This window comes from Mauremys mutica, chromosome 1 (genome assembly GCF_020497125.1).
Source record: "Mauremys mutica isolate MM-2020 ecotype Southern chromosome 1, ASM2049712v1, whole genome shotgun sequence".
NCBI lineage: Eukaryota > Metazoa > Chordata > Testudines > Geoemydidae > Mauremys > Mauremys mutica.
The window spans coordinates 55,171,632-55,186,012 of NC_059072.1; the positions used below are offsets into that span (position 1 = coordinate 55,171,632).

The 14,381-nt window shown below is 39.0% G+C and overlaps 1 protein-coding gene across 3 annotated transcripts in view; it reads left to right on the plus strand.

Moving 5' to 3' along the window:
• The window catches only part of PDZRN4 (PDZ domain containing ring finger 4), a 386,159-nt gene extending 372,343 nt beyond the window's left edge, over positions 1–13,816 (plus strand). For all 3 annotated transcript variants that reach the window (XM_045002235.1, XM_045002236.1, XM_045002237.1), the window contains 3 exons: positions 2,771–2,872; positions 6,222–6,338; positions 11,683–13,816. In XM_045002235.1, coding sequence (XP_044858170.1) covers positions 2,771–2,872; positions 6,222–6,338; positions 11,683–13,203 — 1,740 coding nt within the window. In that variant the 3' untranslated portion in view covers positions 13,204–13,816. The remainder of the gene's footprint in view (positions 1–2,770; positions 2,873–6,221; positions 6,339–11,682) is intronic.
• The last annotated feature ends 565 nt before the right edge of the window (positions 13,817–14,381 follow it).

Here is a 14,381-nt window from a genome sequence, read left to right on the forward strand (position 1 = left end):
CCTCTTTTTACTAATGCCCCTAGTGGTAATTGTTGGTAATGGCAAGTTGCATCTTCAGAAACAACTCTATAACTGCCAATAATTAATTTAGGCACATGCGTCTTCTGAATTTTGCAAAATCAATCTGATTTCATCCCTCCAGTCTTTCCATTTCCGCAGGAAACATCTTTGCTGAAAACCATAGCTATATTTCTTACCCCAGTATTGGCTTTGAGAATCAAACTAATCTCCAGAGCACAATAGGATCTACAAGCTGGATGTCTAAAGTGGCCTTTATTTCAAAAAGGAAATAATAAGTTAAATGTTGATGTCAGGGCTCATGTAGGAACTTTTATTTTATTTTCTGTATGGTCCAGAATGTAAAAAAAATTTCACTGTGCTAGAATTGCCCATGAAAAATGTTTGTATAACTGCAAAAGGACAACAGTCCTTTAGTTTGGTGAGATTATGTAGAGATACGATTAGGAATTGAAAAGCAAATGAACTGGCTTCTACATCTGTCTACAATCAGTCCTCCAAGAACAGTGAACAACATATGTTGGTGATTTTCCTTTTTTTTTTAAATAAAAAAACTACATTTGAAATGAATTTTTGTTGTTTTTTCAACAAGGCTAAAACTCTGTGAACTCCCATCTTTAAGGCATTTTAATGTATTTTAAGTAGATGATAGATTCATTCCATGCCACTTTCTTTTCTTTTTAACATTTCTGGGTGAATTATAGTTCCAGGCACAGTATAGGTGGACAGCTAATAGATATTAGTTTGAGACCATCAAACTCAATTCATGTGTGAGTGAAGACTCCAGAGGTGAGAGAAGACTGTAGGTAATTCTATTGCATTTTTGTAGACTAATAGCATTACTTGAATGTCAATGCTGATATACAGCCAGAAGTTTGATCATTAAGATTAACACCAGGTGAGTTATGTGAGGTTTTCTTTCATAGCCGAAGGCACACTGACCCTCCATCCACTCTTATGGATGAGATAACTCAGAGAAATGGAAGATGACAATATCATTACACAGGGATTGCATTCAGGTCTGGAGAACGCAGGGTTGGGGATGCTTGCTTTTATACTTTTCACAGAAATATAGCAGCTTTCCTCATGTTTTCCAGGATAATTCAAATACTAGCATATTACATACAGCAACTCCTGTCTCCTGTATGGTCTTCTTAAGTAGCTGAGAATAGTCTGTTTACCTCACACAGCACGCACTGTAAAATAAAGGGAATAGACTGTACAAGGAAAGTCCCATAGATCTTGGTTACTCCTTGTTTGATTTCATCCATGGACATCAAACTCTGCATAAATGAGGGCCACATAGGCAACTAATTGGTGATAAAATGAGGCGTATTGGAGTCACTTTTATCTTCACTATGATAGTGCAGCCTGCAGCTACCACAGGTTCTAGCATCTAATGATCTGTCTTGAGCCACTAAGCCGCTCAGCTCAAGATGCATGCTGAGACCTTATGGGCCAGATCCTCAGCTGGTATAAACTGACAGTGGTACCACAGAGCTATGTCATTTTATGCTAGCTGAGGCATCTGGTCCTTGGTCTCTGTATATGTCTGTATCTGTATATTGATGAGGGCAGCTGTGTACAAGGAAGTGGGTACCATTTCTCCTGCAGTCCACACTTTGTTCCCTCCACATCTCCATGGAGGTATCTCAAAGATTTTGGTGATAACCAAGCAAACAGTCAGTGCATATTTGTGGTTTTATTTAATCTAAACTAAAACTGTTTTTTCAAAGCAATGTGTTCAGGCTGTGCACATGCACATTTGCTTGGTACTTTTCTACCAGGAAGTTCCTGCTACTAGCTTTGAAACTGAACCCCTGCAAAAGGAGATGGATTAACCAGGCTGGATATGGGAAAACCTTTTTATTCCATAAAATTATTAAAATCCTTTGCCCTCTAGCCTGTCCCCATTACTTTTCAGATGGATTAAATATTTTTTGACAATGCAGTTTGGCACAGTGAGGAAAATCCACTTCTTGTGCTGTGAAACAAAGAAATCGTGGTATTTTTAGGGGAAAAATGCTTTGTATTTGAAACTTGATTTTTCTTAAGCAGCATTTTTAGGTAGAGTTGAATGGGCCTGTAAAATCTATACATTAAGGTATAGTTATTAGTATGATTGTTTTTAACACAAAGGCAGAATTGCAGAGAGAAGTTGGAGAGAAAACAGGTTTTTACAGATGATTCATTTTTTATTTTGATTATCCCAATGGGGATGTTTTGTGTGGTTCTGGACACCGAGTCGCACACACAAATATAAAATGATTAAATGAAATAGCAATCAGCAGTGGCCTGTAAGTATTGCCTGGTGAGAGATAATACTGTAGCCCTCTAATTGGCTCTCTACAAGCATACAATATGACTGATTTCAGCTGTAGTATTACCAGTCTTGCTTCCACCAGCACTATTATCTCAGAGTGACACTTCCATTACTCTGAACGGAGAAAGATGAACGTCACCTGTCAGGGGCTGGTTAATTGTGTTGCTAGATGTATGTTGCTAGGGCGCAGGTTGGACATTTATGAACATAACTGCTTCCTCTGATGTCCGCCATCCTTCAACGATCGATACAGCTCTTACAGTAAACGCATAATTGAGTGAAGGCACTTACCACTGAGGAGCTGAAGAAGAGCCCATTGTGTGAGTTTCATTGTCCATACATTTACCACAAATGAGCTGATATTTGCCCTTTATTGTGTGTTGCTTTGTGGAAATGGAAACTAATGTGCCACTTTCATTTGTTTTCTAGATAAATGGCCAAGATGTCCAGAATCGGGAGGAGGCGGTGGCATTGCTCTCCAGTGATGAATGCAAGAAAATTGTGTTGCTGGTTGCAAGACCAGAGATACAGGTTAGAATAAATAGATGCACTGAGCCAGGAGCTGGGTTATAGTGTACAGTCATTGTCACCCATAAGAAAGGAACGCTGAAAAACAGGATTGCAGAGGTTCATGGAAAAAAAAATGGGAAAACTATAATTAAAGATCTTTGCCAATCTGTAGCCTCAGAAAAAAATAACATTATATTACTAGGAGTTTGTTTACCATTGTACTTGCTAAAAGGTTCTTTGCAAGTAAATACAATATACATACATATAAATACAGTTGATTATCTAGTACTAATGTGATAGTTAACTAAATGTGAAGTGGAACTTCAAAAATACATATTTATTGGTTGATGATTCTTACTGATTTCTGGGACTAAATTTACACTCTTCCATGGTTTGCACCTGCTTGTGGCAGGATTGAAGTGGGCTCTGGGTGAGGATTATCTTTTTAAGCAATGTTTCACTAAACTCTCCAGTTAGATCTTGATAGTGGGCATTTGATGACAATGCTATTCAGCAAACCTACTCCTATCTAACTGTTTTCAAGGGAAACTGGTCGCATGAGTTTTCTCATCAAGTACAAATTATTTAATAGGAAATAGATATTTTTGCCACACAATTTTAAAATATACTTCCGGCTTTTAAACAAAACTGATGCCTTGCAAAGAAATTTTTTATATCTTTGCAGTGAGAGATGTCAGGCTAATCATCAAGATAAAGGAGAGGGAAAAAAGGATTATTTCTGCTTCCTTTTATATCCCACCACAAAGCAGAAAAGGACATTACATTGTCACTCTTCTCTCCATCTGTCAGCAGTCCAAGCAAAGTTGGTTATGTTACCATTTGTCTCTCATATTATTGTTCTGATATTTTCAGACTTGGTGACTACATATTCTCTACACATTAAATTGAATAAATGTAATTCAGTGTCACCCGGAATCCCGGCTTGAATCCAGTAGTTAGGCAATATCAAATTTCAGCATATATTTCCTTTATGTTCTTAGCCTTTCTAAATGGCTCCTAGAAAACTGGCTATATACTAAGGCAGAGTAAAGCTATTTGCCTCAGGTGTAAGTATCTAGGTTATATCCCTTCTTGGTCTAGAGACCCTTCAGAAGCTTTTAAAAGATTTGTGTGAGGATTCTATCTATTTTTTTTATTTCATTTCAGTGGCTACAACTGGGTCTGGCAGGTGGATCCCTGGCCCTGTGAGATCCACCTGCCAGACCCAGTTGTAGAAACCCAACAAAAGATCTGATCCCACCTTCCTCAGGCTTGTCTTCATAGGAATGTTATACCAGTACAAGCCAAGATGGGAGTTTAAACTGATCTAGTTATACCGGTATAAGTCCTCATATGGACACGCTAATTCCAATATATGAGGGCCAGTTTTCAGTTTATCTTATGTCACATTGGAAGGAGTTTAAACAAATTTGAAAATAGCCATTCTTATTCCAGAATAAGAGTGTCCACAAGGGGGGGTGTTATACTGGTATAATATATCGGTTTAACTATACCAGTATAATTATAATTATACTGGTATAACTGGTAATGCTTTCATGTGTAGACAAGCCCTTACTAAGGCAAACACTCACTGGAGAAAAAGGAGTAGGATTAAGTCCTAATCTTTGAAGCTTTCTTTTAGAAAGAACTCGTAATGGCAGCGTTTCAAGGACTGACTGCTGGCCACATCCAGTGACTAACAAGAAAAGCTTCTCTGACTAGTCAACATTGATTATTAATCAGTTAATATTAAAAACTGAGCATACAAGAAACATACACAAATAACCATGTGAAACAAATGTGTATGTGCCCACACGCACATGCATCAGTACACATTTGCACTGGGGTGTATATTTATGTTTTTAAGAACCATAAGAATTGCCATATTGGATCAGACCAGTCCGGTGCTCCATCTACTGCAGTATCCTGTCCACAACGGTGGCCTGCACCAGATGTTTGCAAGGAAGGTTTAAAAATCCTCTGAAGGACAATTGCTGAATTATCTGCCCATAGGGGAAATTTCTTCCTAATCCCAGGCACTTAGTGGTTTGCTTGTGCTGTGAAACTTTGGAGTTTATATTCTTTATAAGGTCAAAGGGTTGACTATACATAACAAATAAAAGCATTTGAAAAACCATGAATGAAACCTCAACATTGATGTTCTAAGTAGATACCATAATATGGTAAAAAGTGCCACAGAATCTCAATCAACATTTTATACCTGTCCAATGTTTGGCTGGTTTGTGGAGGGATTTTTTGTTTACTTGCTTGTTGTTTTAAACAATTAGCATCTCTGGGCCAAAGGTCCATTGGCTTCAATGGAGTTGTCCTTGTTTACAACGCAAAATAACTTAGTTCCATGTTGCATTGTTGCATACAATTACACTGTTTTTAGCTTCTGTGATGTCCATAAAATTTTACAGGTAACTTGATATTTTCTCATACTCTAGAGTAGTTGAATTAATATTTTAATTTCTGCCCCTCCCCAACTCTGTCACCTTCCTTCTCTGTTACCTGTTTCTGCCCCTAAAACACTGCCATTAGCAGACATGCAACACTACATCATTCCCCTTCTAGTGATAGTATTTTCCTTTTTTAACCCAGCATGCCATCTGGAAAGGGAACAGAAACACAAATGGAGACTTACTGTTGACATGCACATAATACTGTGTATGTGTGTACCGCCACATCTCATTAACTTGACTGAAATAGTAGGCCTCCATTTTCCTCTTTTTATAATACTGTCTTCAACGAATATGAAAGTAATGTTTTAATCTTTAAAAAAAAAAGTCAATTCAAAGAGAGCCAAAGAACAAAAAAGTTTAGTCATTGCATCAGTCAGTGCTCCCATCCCCTTTTTGTTTGTTAGTTCATTTACATGGAAGAGCAATAAGAGAAATGTGATGGAAACCCAGAGTGAAGGTGCTGTTGAGGTTCAGGCACTGGGACACAACCCTGGGGTGGAAGTTGTTAAAGGAGGAAAGAGCCCGATTATCTCATGGCCCTATTAGTATCATTGCAGTACTTTTAACATTGGGGCTCTTGGAGGTAATGAATATGACAGCTCCAGGACTATGTGGTATGCCTTTCATACATTTTGAAAGGAAATAATGCTCTGTGCTGTGCAATCTCCTTCATTATGAGAGAAAATCAGTCATACTGTTTCAAGAAAGGATAAAAGGCCTAAGAGTCGCTGTTTTTTTTTTAATCATCTTTTTCTTCTTTTTGGAGAGGCGAGGTATGGGAGCCTGTATTCTGAAGAGAATCATTATGATAAAAAGAACTAGTCAGGCATTGCCATTTGGGTTTACCCTATTTTAGCATGCATCCCCACTAACATAATGCAGTGTACTAATGTATTCTTTTGCAGCTGGAGGAGGGGTGGCTGGATGATGAAAGGAATGAATTCTTAGAGGAGTTAAACTTGGAAATGTTGGAAGAACAGCATAATGAAGTAATGCAGTTCACAGCCAATGAAGTGGAGCAGGTAGGACTGACACTAAATGTATCATTGGAAATTTTGCTAGGTGTATTTTTCTATTGAGAGAGAATGAAATGATAAGTCAAAAAACTGAATCAAAGGCTTTGATAGCACTTTGTCATGAGGATGCTCTGAACTGCAATACATTCTTGATAAGGAAATATTTTAGAAATAAATGTTTAGGCTGGATGTGAGAGGGTAAAATTTTAGCAGAATGTGAGAGGAGTAAAGCACTGATTCTGCATTTTCTCTGAGGTCTCAGCACAATATTACAAGCCCTTTTACAGGCAGGGTCTTGTGTATTGTCACTTTTATTTATGAATTATATCAGAGTCACCTGTCAAGGCCATAGCTAGGACAGGGTCCCATTGTGATGAAGACAATATGGACATATTGTACAAGATATGGTACATATATTGCTATGTAAATTACTACTTTATATAGTTCACTGCTACTATATAGTACTATGTATATTACAAGATGACAGTCTAGAAATATCTACCAGGGGAATAAATATTTGTTTATGGACTCTTCAGTCTAGCAGGCAAAAGTATAACACAATCCAGTGGCTGGAAGTTGAAGCTAGACACATTCAGACTGGAAATAATTTTTTAACAGTGAGAGTAATTAAACATTGGAACAATTTACCAAGGATCATGGTGGGTTTTCCATCACTGGACATCTTGAAATTAATATTGGATGTTTTTCCAAAAGATGTGCTCTAGTTCAAACAGGAATTATTTTGAGGAAGTTCTATGGCCAGTGTTATGCAGGATGTCAGACTAGATGTTTTCAGAACAGACCTTTTTTAAGAGTCCCATCTAGTTTGTCATTGAAGTTGGACCCTTCATTTTCATTTTTTTTCCCTGAAAAGTTCCTGGGTTTCGAAAAATCCAGTATTTGGATTTTTCCAGTTTCCACCCAGATTTTTACCTGCTCAAAATGGCAGTCCCAGGTCCCCTCTTGCAGGCTCCCCACTGGACAGCACAGCACACCTGCATAGGGAAGGGAAACTGGGCTTGGCTGATGCTGCAGCTGCACAGTGGAGGAACAAAATGGGCAGGGAGCCTGCCGAGCCCACCAACTGCTGCAATGACAGGCCGCAGGGAGCAGGAGGCTCCACCTGGGAGAACAGGCCCCTCCTGATCAGTCTCCCCTCCCAACCTTACCTGCTGATGAGTGCCAAGCACTCCCGTCCCGTCCCATCCCATCCTGTGCTACTGAAACCTCTTATATCAAGCTAACTGCACAAGTCATCTACAATAAACTCTTTATTTTAAAAAACTTGAATTTTTGTAATGGGGATTAGAGATAATGGTTTCATAAATAGTACACATGTTTCTCTATTTGTTGCTTTTTTCTGTCCTCATGCCCCCCGATATTAACCCTGATATTTACCCAGTAAACGGTAAAGTTAATCGTTTGCACTGATTTTCACCTGTTTTTAAATTTTTGATAAATTCCTGGGATATTTAAAAAAACTCCAGTCGAGGCTGGAGTATCTCATCTTTAGCCCATCACTGGCAATCCCTCACACCACTGTCAGTCTCGCTTTCATCTTCATAGGGGGACCGGGTAGCTCACTCTTCTGATTTGGAGCAGCAGGACCTACTAACCCTGCTCCCTTCCCCTGGATTTCTCTTATCTGATTGCTTTCAAACTTAAATAGCACTCTGGGGTTTATTTCCCAAATGTTTCGTGAGTTGTAAAATCAGAGTGGGAACCATGCCTACATTCCAGCATGATTAGCCATTCTTGCAATAATGAATCTTATCCAATCTGAAACATAGACCCTTTTGAAGTTCACTTATTGCTCAGTTGTACACACTACTAGGTTGGGATTGTCATCATATGCAGTTCTTTTTGCGTAAATGCAGCCTATAGAGCTTTTTGGCCTTTCAAACAGAAGTAATTGGGAAGAAGACTGACACTGTACATTCTAAAAAAACAGAATCTTGAATTTTCAATAGATGATGGGTGGAATTTTCAAAAATGTCTAAGGGATTTAGCATCCTAAGTCCTTTTTTCAAAAGTGACTTAGACACTTAGAACCTGAGTCTCAGTTGTACTGTATGTCATATACTACATTAAGTATCTACATTATTTTCATTCTTCACGCTGGAGCAAATGTTGGTACACGTCTACCCTGATAGAACGCTGTCCTCAGGAGCCAAAAAAATCTTACCGCGTTATAGGTGAAACTGCGTTATATTGAACTTGCTTTGCTCCACCGGAGCGCGCAGCCCTGCCCCCCCAGAGCGCTGCTTTACCGCATTCTATCCGAATTCGTGTTATATCGGGTTGCATTATATCGGGGTAGAGGTGTATTTAAATTTTGCCAAATGTCAGTATTTTCAGTTTCTCTTGCTTAGAAAATCTTTTACCTTAATAACCTTTGGATTCAATTTAGCTAGCAGGTGTAGAGAGATTGTTTCTTCATTTGAACTAGTGTATTCAGAGTTGAGAAATGAATTGGAAGTTGAAAAGGGGGACAAGCTTGTCTTCCTTTTCCAATCAAAGAATAAAAGCCAGGTAGGAAAGGATGAGATCTACTAATTCAAAAACTTAGAGGCATGGGGCCTGATTTTCAAAAGTATTTAGCCACCTAATAAAGAAGATAGGTGCCTAGTGGGATTCTCAAAACTGTTTAAGCAGGTTAGACACCTGATTCCGATAGATTTAAACTTCCATTGATTTCCCTAGGAGTTAGGTGCCTTTTGAAAATCCCAGTAGGCACCTATCTGCATGTTTAAGCACCTAAAGACCTTTGAAAATCTGGTCTTTAGTCCCACTGGATTTAGGCTTCTAAGTGTCTAAGTCACTTGCAAAAATGGAGCATAGGTGCCTAAATCACTTTAGAAAATTGTACCAAGTCTTAAAAAGTCTTCTGTCACAGTCATGCATCAGATGAGTAAAGAAAGAAGTATTAAATGAGCATTATAGACAAGAAATACATCATGGTGCAGTAAAAACAATATATTGACATGCATTTGGAATGGTAACATTGCTTACATCTCAAATAAGTGTCAACAAAGTCTTAATAGAGCAGTGCAGCCTGCCAGCATGTAATCTGTGTGCATTGCTCACATCTTACAGTAAAAAAAATTTTGGAAGTGCTTCAGTGTGACTTTAAATGTTATTGGTACTATTGTTCCTGTCCCTTCTTCCTGTAAAGCCAGGATTCCAAGAGAATCTTCCAAGAGATCCTGACCATGAAGGGTCATGAAATAGTAGACTTACATTTGTCAGCTGTCCAGGACTGAATATCTTCTGTCCTACTCCTCAAACCAATTAAATTCTGGTGGGAGGATTCCACAATTAGTGAGAGTGGTGGGTAAGAAAGAAAGAAATATTTTTCTGATGCAGATGAACCAGTCGGCCGCTGTCACATGATGATGCATGTATTTCATCATCACGTATATGGTGTTTGAGCGTATGTATATTTATGTATGAAATATACAATGTCAGTATGAAGGATAACTGTTTTTTTAAGTTTTAACTGCTAGTGAGGAAGAACCACTAAAATTACTACGGATAGAGATGTTATCTCCTCAGAGACTTTTGACAGCCCTGCCGTGAATACTGCTTTCTGTTGATCATGGGTTTCATTCTGAATTTAATATACTCTACCACACTTTACATTTATTTATTTATCTATTTGTCTATTTCTATTTTTCATTGGGCCACCAGTTGCCACCATTTTCTACCAACAACTGAACAAAAGAGACTAATTGAGGGGTTCATGATCCTGAAGCAGAAATGATGCAGTGTGTGTAGGGTGCATTTAATTTTTTTTCATATCTTCCACTATCTATCAAGGTAAAAGAAAAACAGCAATTATTATGAGAGTGGTCTCTTGGATTGTGTTTCCTCTCATTAGTGCACTGTACCTTTTTCTCCCTTTACTATTACTAACCATTATGTTTAATTGTGTAATTACACCTCCTAAAGGAGAAAACACATTTGGCTGGTGCTGGGTGCACTTAGGCATACAGTGAGTATGCTATATAAATTGCACTTTGGATGATAGTGGTATAAGAGAAATAGGGGGAAATGCCTTTAGCATACCCAGTTAGAAAACGAAAAAAGCATGCACACCTTCAGCGTTGCAGTATCTATTGCTCTTTGCATTAAAGCACACAATAATTAGGTTAGGTACAATGAGTAGGACATGAATTCAAAAACAACTGCAAAAAGGCTTGACATTATGTCCATGACAGGCACTCAGTGTTGTTCTACCCTTAATGGTGAAAGGCAATGGGTTAGTATTGTGGAAAGTAGATTTTAACTAGGAAACAAAAAACCTTCTAAAGGATAGGTTAGGGAAAAGTCTGTTCAAGTTACCTGAACAAGTTCTAGAGTTCAGCTATCAGTCTTCCATTGACATAATGCTAAAAGCAGGTGATGGGAGAGGTAGAGAGGGCTATGCAAGAATAGACTAACCACTGTTTTGTCTTCAGCTGTGCCAGGGCAGTGTGCACAGAGATCCCTGGTATGCCAGCCCCAGTGCCTGCTGCAAATAGGCCTCCTAGTGCCATGCTACATTGCACTGCTCCCAGCTTAAGTGGTCTGCTTCATGTACTTTCTGATGTTATGCAGGCATTGCTGGTTGCTCCAGGTTTGAGAACAACTCAGCTCCAATAGTTGTGGCCATAATCCAGAGCCAAAAGCTGCACTCCACCTGGTGCTCATTTTCTTTCAGTACCACACAGTGATGGCTTTGCTGGGAAGGGGGATATTTATTTCCTGACTCTGGGCAATGTTTCAGTGAAACAGGTGTGCTATATTTCATCCACTTGTTTGCTCCCTCCTTGAGGAACTTAGTGTGAGCTGTGGAGCCTACAGCATGATGCTCAGGAATGTGTAAAAGCCATAAGCATGTAGGAATTACAGCCAGTCGGGAATTTTCCTCAGCAATGATTTTCTGACAGAAAATCCTGGGTTTTGTTGAAAAATTTTGATTTCCCATCAGGAAAACTGAAATGACAGCTCTCTGACTGCCTGCTGGGAAGACTTTTATGAATTTCCACCTGCAGAAAGAAAGTGAAATGCAAGATCCTTCCAGATAAGCAGTCAGCAAGCTGAAAAGTGGAAATACCTTTCTGTGAAAAAAAATCATGTTTTTTGCCTTTTCATGCTGAATCAGGCTGAATTTTTTTTTCAAAATGTGAACTCTTTCATGAAAAGGGATCTCCATTTTCCAGCCAGCTGTAGTAGAAATGGGATTTATTCATCATTTTAATTAATTCTTATAGATTAAATTAGCTGTTTAAGAAGGACAGGACTGAAAAATATTTTAATTTAATATGGTCTGTATTTTCTACTAATTTTGGTTCACTTATTTTCGTAGCCAAAAAAGCATGAGGAGGAGGACGGCACAACGGACACTGCAACTTCGTCATCCAATAACCATGAGAAGGACAGTGGAGTGGGGCCTACAGATGAGAGTCTGCGTAATGACGAGAGCTCGGAGCAGGAGAATGCACCCGATGAGCAGAACAAAACAACCCTGCAGAGCACCCGGGAGCTGGGGCAGAGCCAGGATACGTTAGGAAGCATTGAACTCCAGTGCAATGAAAGCTTTGTGTCTGGGGAATACATTGAATCTGATTTCATTGGAAACCAAGATGAGGAGTGTGAAAGGTTTCGGCAGCTGCTGGAGCTCAAGTGCAAGATTAGAAACCATGGAGAGTATGATCTGTATTACTCGAGCAGTACAATACAGTGTAACAGAAGGGAGCAAGAAGGGGTGGAGCATGAGCTACAGTTACTCAATGAGGAACTGAGAAATATTGAGCTTGAGTGTCAGAATATAATGCAGGCTCACAGGCTTCAAAAGGTGAAGGATCAGTATGGAGACATTTGGGCATTACATGATGGAGGATTCAGGAATTATAACACCAGCATAGATGTACAAAGAGGTAAACTGGATGACATCATAGAGCACCCAGAGAAATCTGACAAAGACAGCTCCAGTGCTTACAACACAGCAGAAAGCTGCAGGAGCACTCCACTGACTGTAGAGCAGTCCCCTGATAGCTCGCTCCAGAGAATGATCAGCATCACCAACAGGAAAAACCTGAGAAGCACAATTGTAGCTAATCAGTTGTGTACTGGACAGAGTGGTACGGAGTTAACCCCATCCAAAACCACTGAGCAAAACAGCACTGTTGAAGAGAAGGAAACGGTTGCAGAAAGTAGCAATTTCACAGAGCAGGAGAAGCAAAGCACTGAGCACATTCCTTACCTATCTCCATATCATAGCTCTTCATACCGGTATGGGAATATACCTGCTCATGCAAAGCATTATCAAAGCTATATGCAGCTGATCCAACAGAGATCTGCAGTGGAGTATGCCCAAAGTCAGCTCAGTCTAGTGAGCATGTGCAAAGATTCACAGAAGTGTACAGAGCCCAAAATGGAATGGAAAGTGAAAATAAGGAGTGATGGAACAAGGTATATCACTAAGAGACCAGTGCGAGACAGAATCCTGAAGGAACGTGCCTTAAAGATTAAAGAGGAGCGCAGTGGGATGACGACAGATGATGATACAATGAGCGAAATGAAGATGGGTCGTTACTGGAGCAAAGAGGAGCGGAAGCAGCATTTGGTGCGAGCCAAGGAGCAGAGGCGGCGGCGAGAGTTCATGATGCGGAGCAGGTTAGAGTGTCTTAAGGAAAGTCCACAGAGCGGCAGCGAGGGCAAAAAAGAAATTAACATTCTTGAACTTAGTCACAAAAAGATGATGAAAAAAAGGAACAAGAAAATCTTGGACAGCTGGATGACAATCCAAGAACTGATGACACATGGTGCTAAGTCTCCAGATGGGACAAGAGTGCACAATGCCTTTTTATCAGTTACTACTGTATGAACATGACTATTTCAAAGAGTATACTACCAGTTTAGGTAGAGTACGATTGCCTCGTTCAAGGTGGCATTTTTATATATTTTGTGACTGTTTATAGTTTGACCTTTTTTGTAAGCAAAATTACTTGATAATTTTTCAGTTGTTTTTCACATAATGGTACCTTCTTTAGCTGGCAATCTTTCTTTACTCTGCAATATATTCATAATATTCATTTCTATAAAAAAAGAAAAAGAAAATTAAAAAAATGGAGGAGACAATTTCTTACCCTAATGTATGTATTGTAAGTTAAGATCTGGATTTATTTCTCTGGTTTTCTTTTTTCTACTTTAGTAACAATACAATACCAAAACAAAATGCTTTATACAGTATCCTTATTTACTGGCACAACAAGCAGTTAAACTTTTACATCTTATATTGCATCTGTTAATAAGTCACATGCCACGTCTTGTTGTACAGCTAAGAATTACCTTTTTCCAACAACCCATTGTACAGTACATTTAACCTGTAAATTGCAATTGTATTTGTCCAAGTAAAGTGTAAGTGGGCAATTCTCCCATGGTATGTAGTGGCATTGGTCATGTAGCTAGCTAATATGTGATAATTGTGAAGATCAAAGAGGAATAAATTATTGCTTATCTTTATCAAGAGTTCTTTGATTTTAATTGTTCGCTTGATTACAGAATGAATTATTTCCACATACATGATTTTTGAAGGACATAAGACGATTTCAAGGACACAGGGCACAATTCATTATAATATTTCTTATAGATTAGACAAGTTTCCTTCTGACTTTATTCCATTATAAATTATGATCCTGCATTTCTTATTCATGCAGAAGTTGGAATAGGAGTTTTACCTGAGTAAGAACATGTAGAATGATAGAATATCAGGATTGGAAGGGACCTCAGGAGGTCATCTAGTCCAACCCCCTGCTCAAAGCAGGACCAATTCCCAACTAAACCATTCCAGCCAGGGCTTTGTCAAGCCTGACCTTAAAAACCTCTAAGGAAGGAGATTCCACCACCTCCCTAGGTAACCCATTCCAGTGCTTCACCACTGTCGTAGTGAAAAAGTTTTTCCTAATATCCAACCTAAACCTCCCTCACTGCAACTTGAGACCATTACTCTCATCTGGTACCACTGAGAACAGTCTAGATCCATCCTCTTTGGAACCCCCTTTC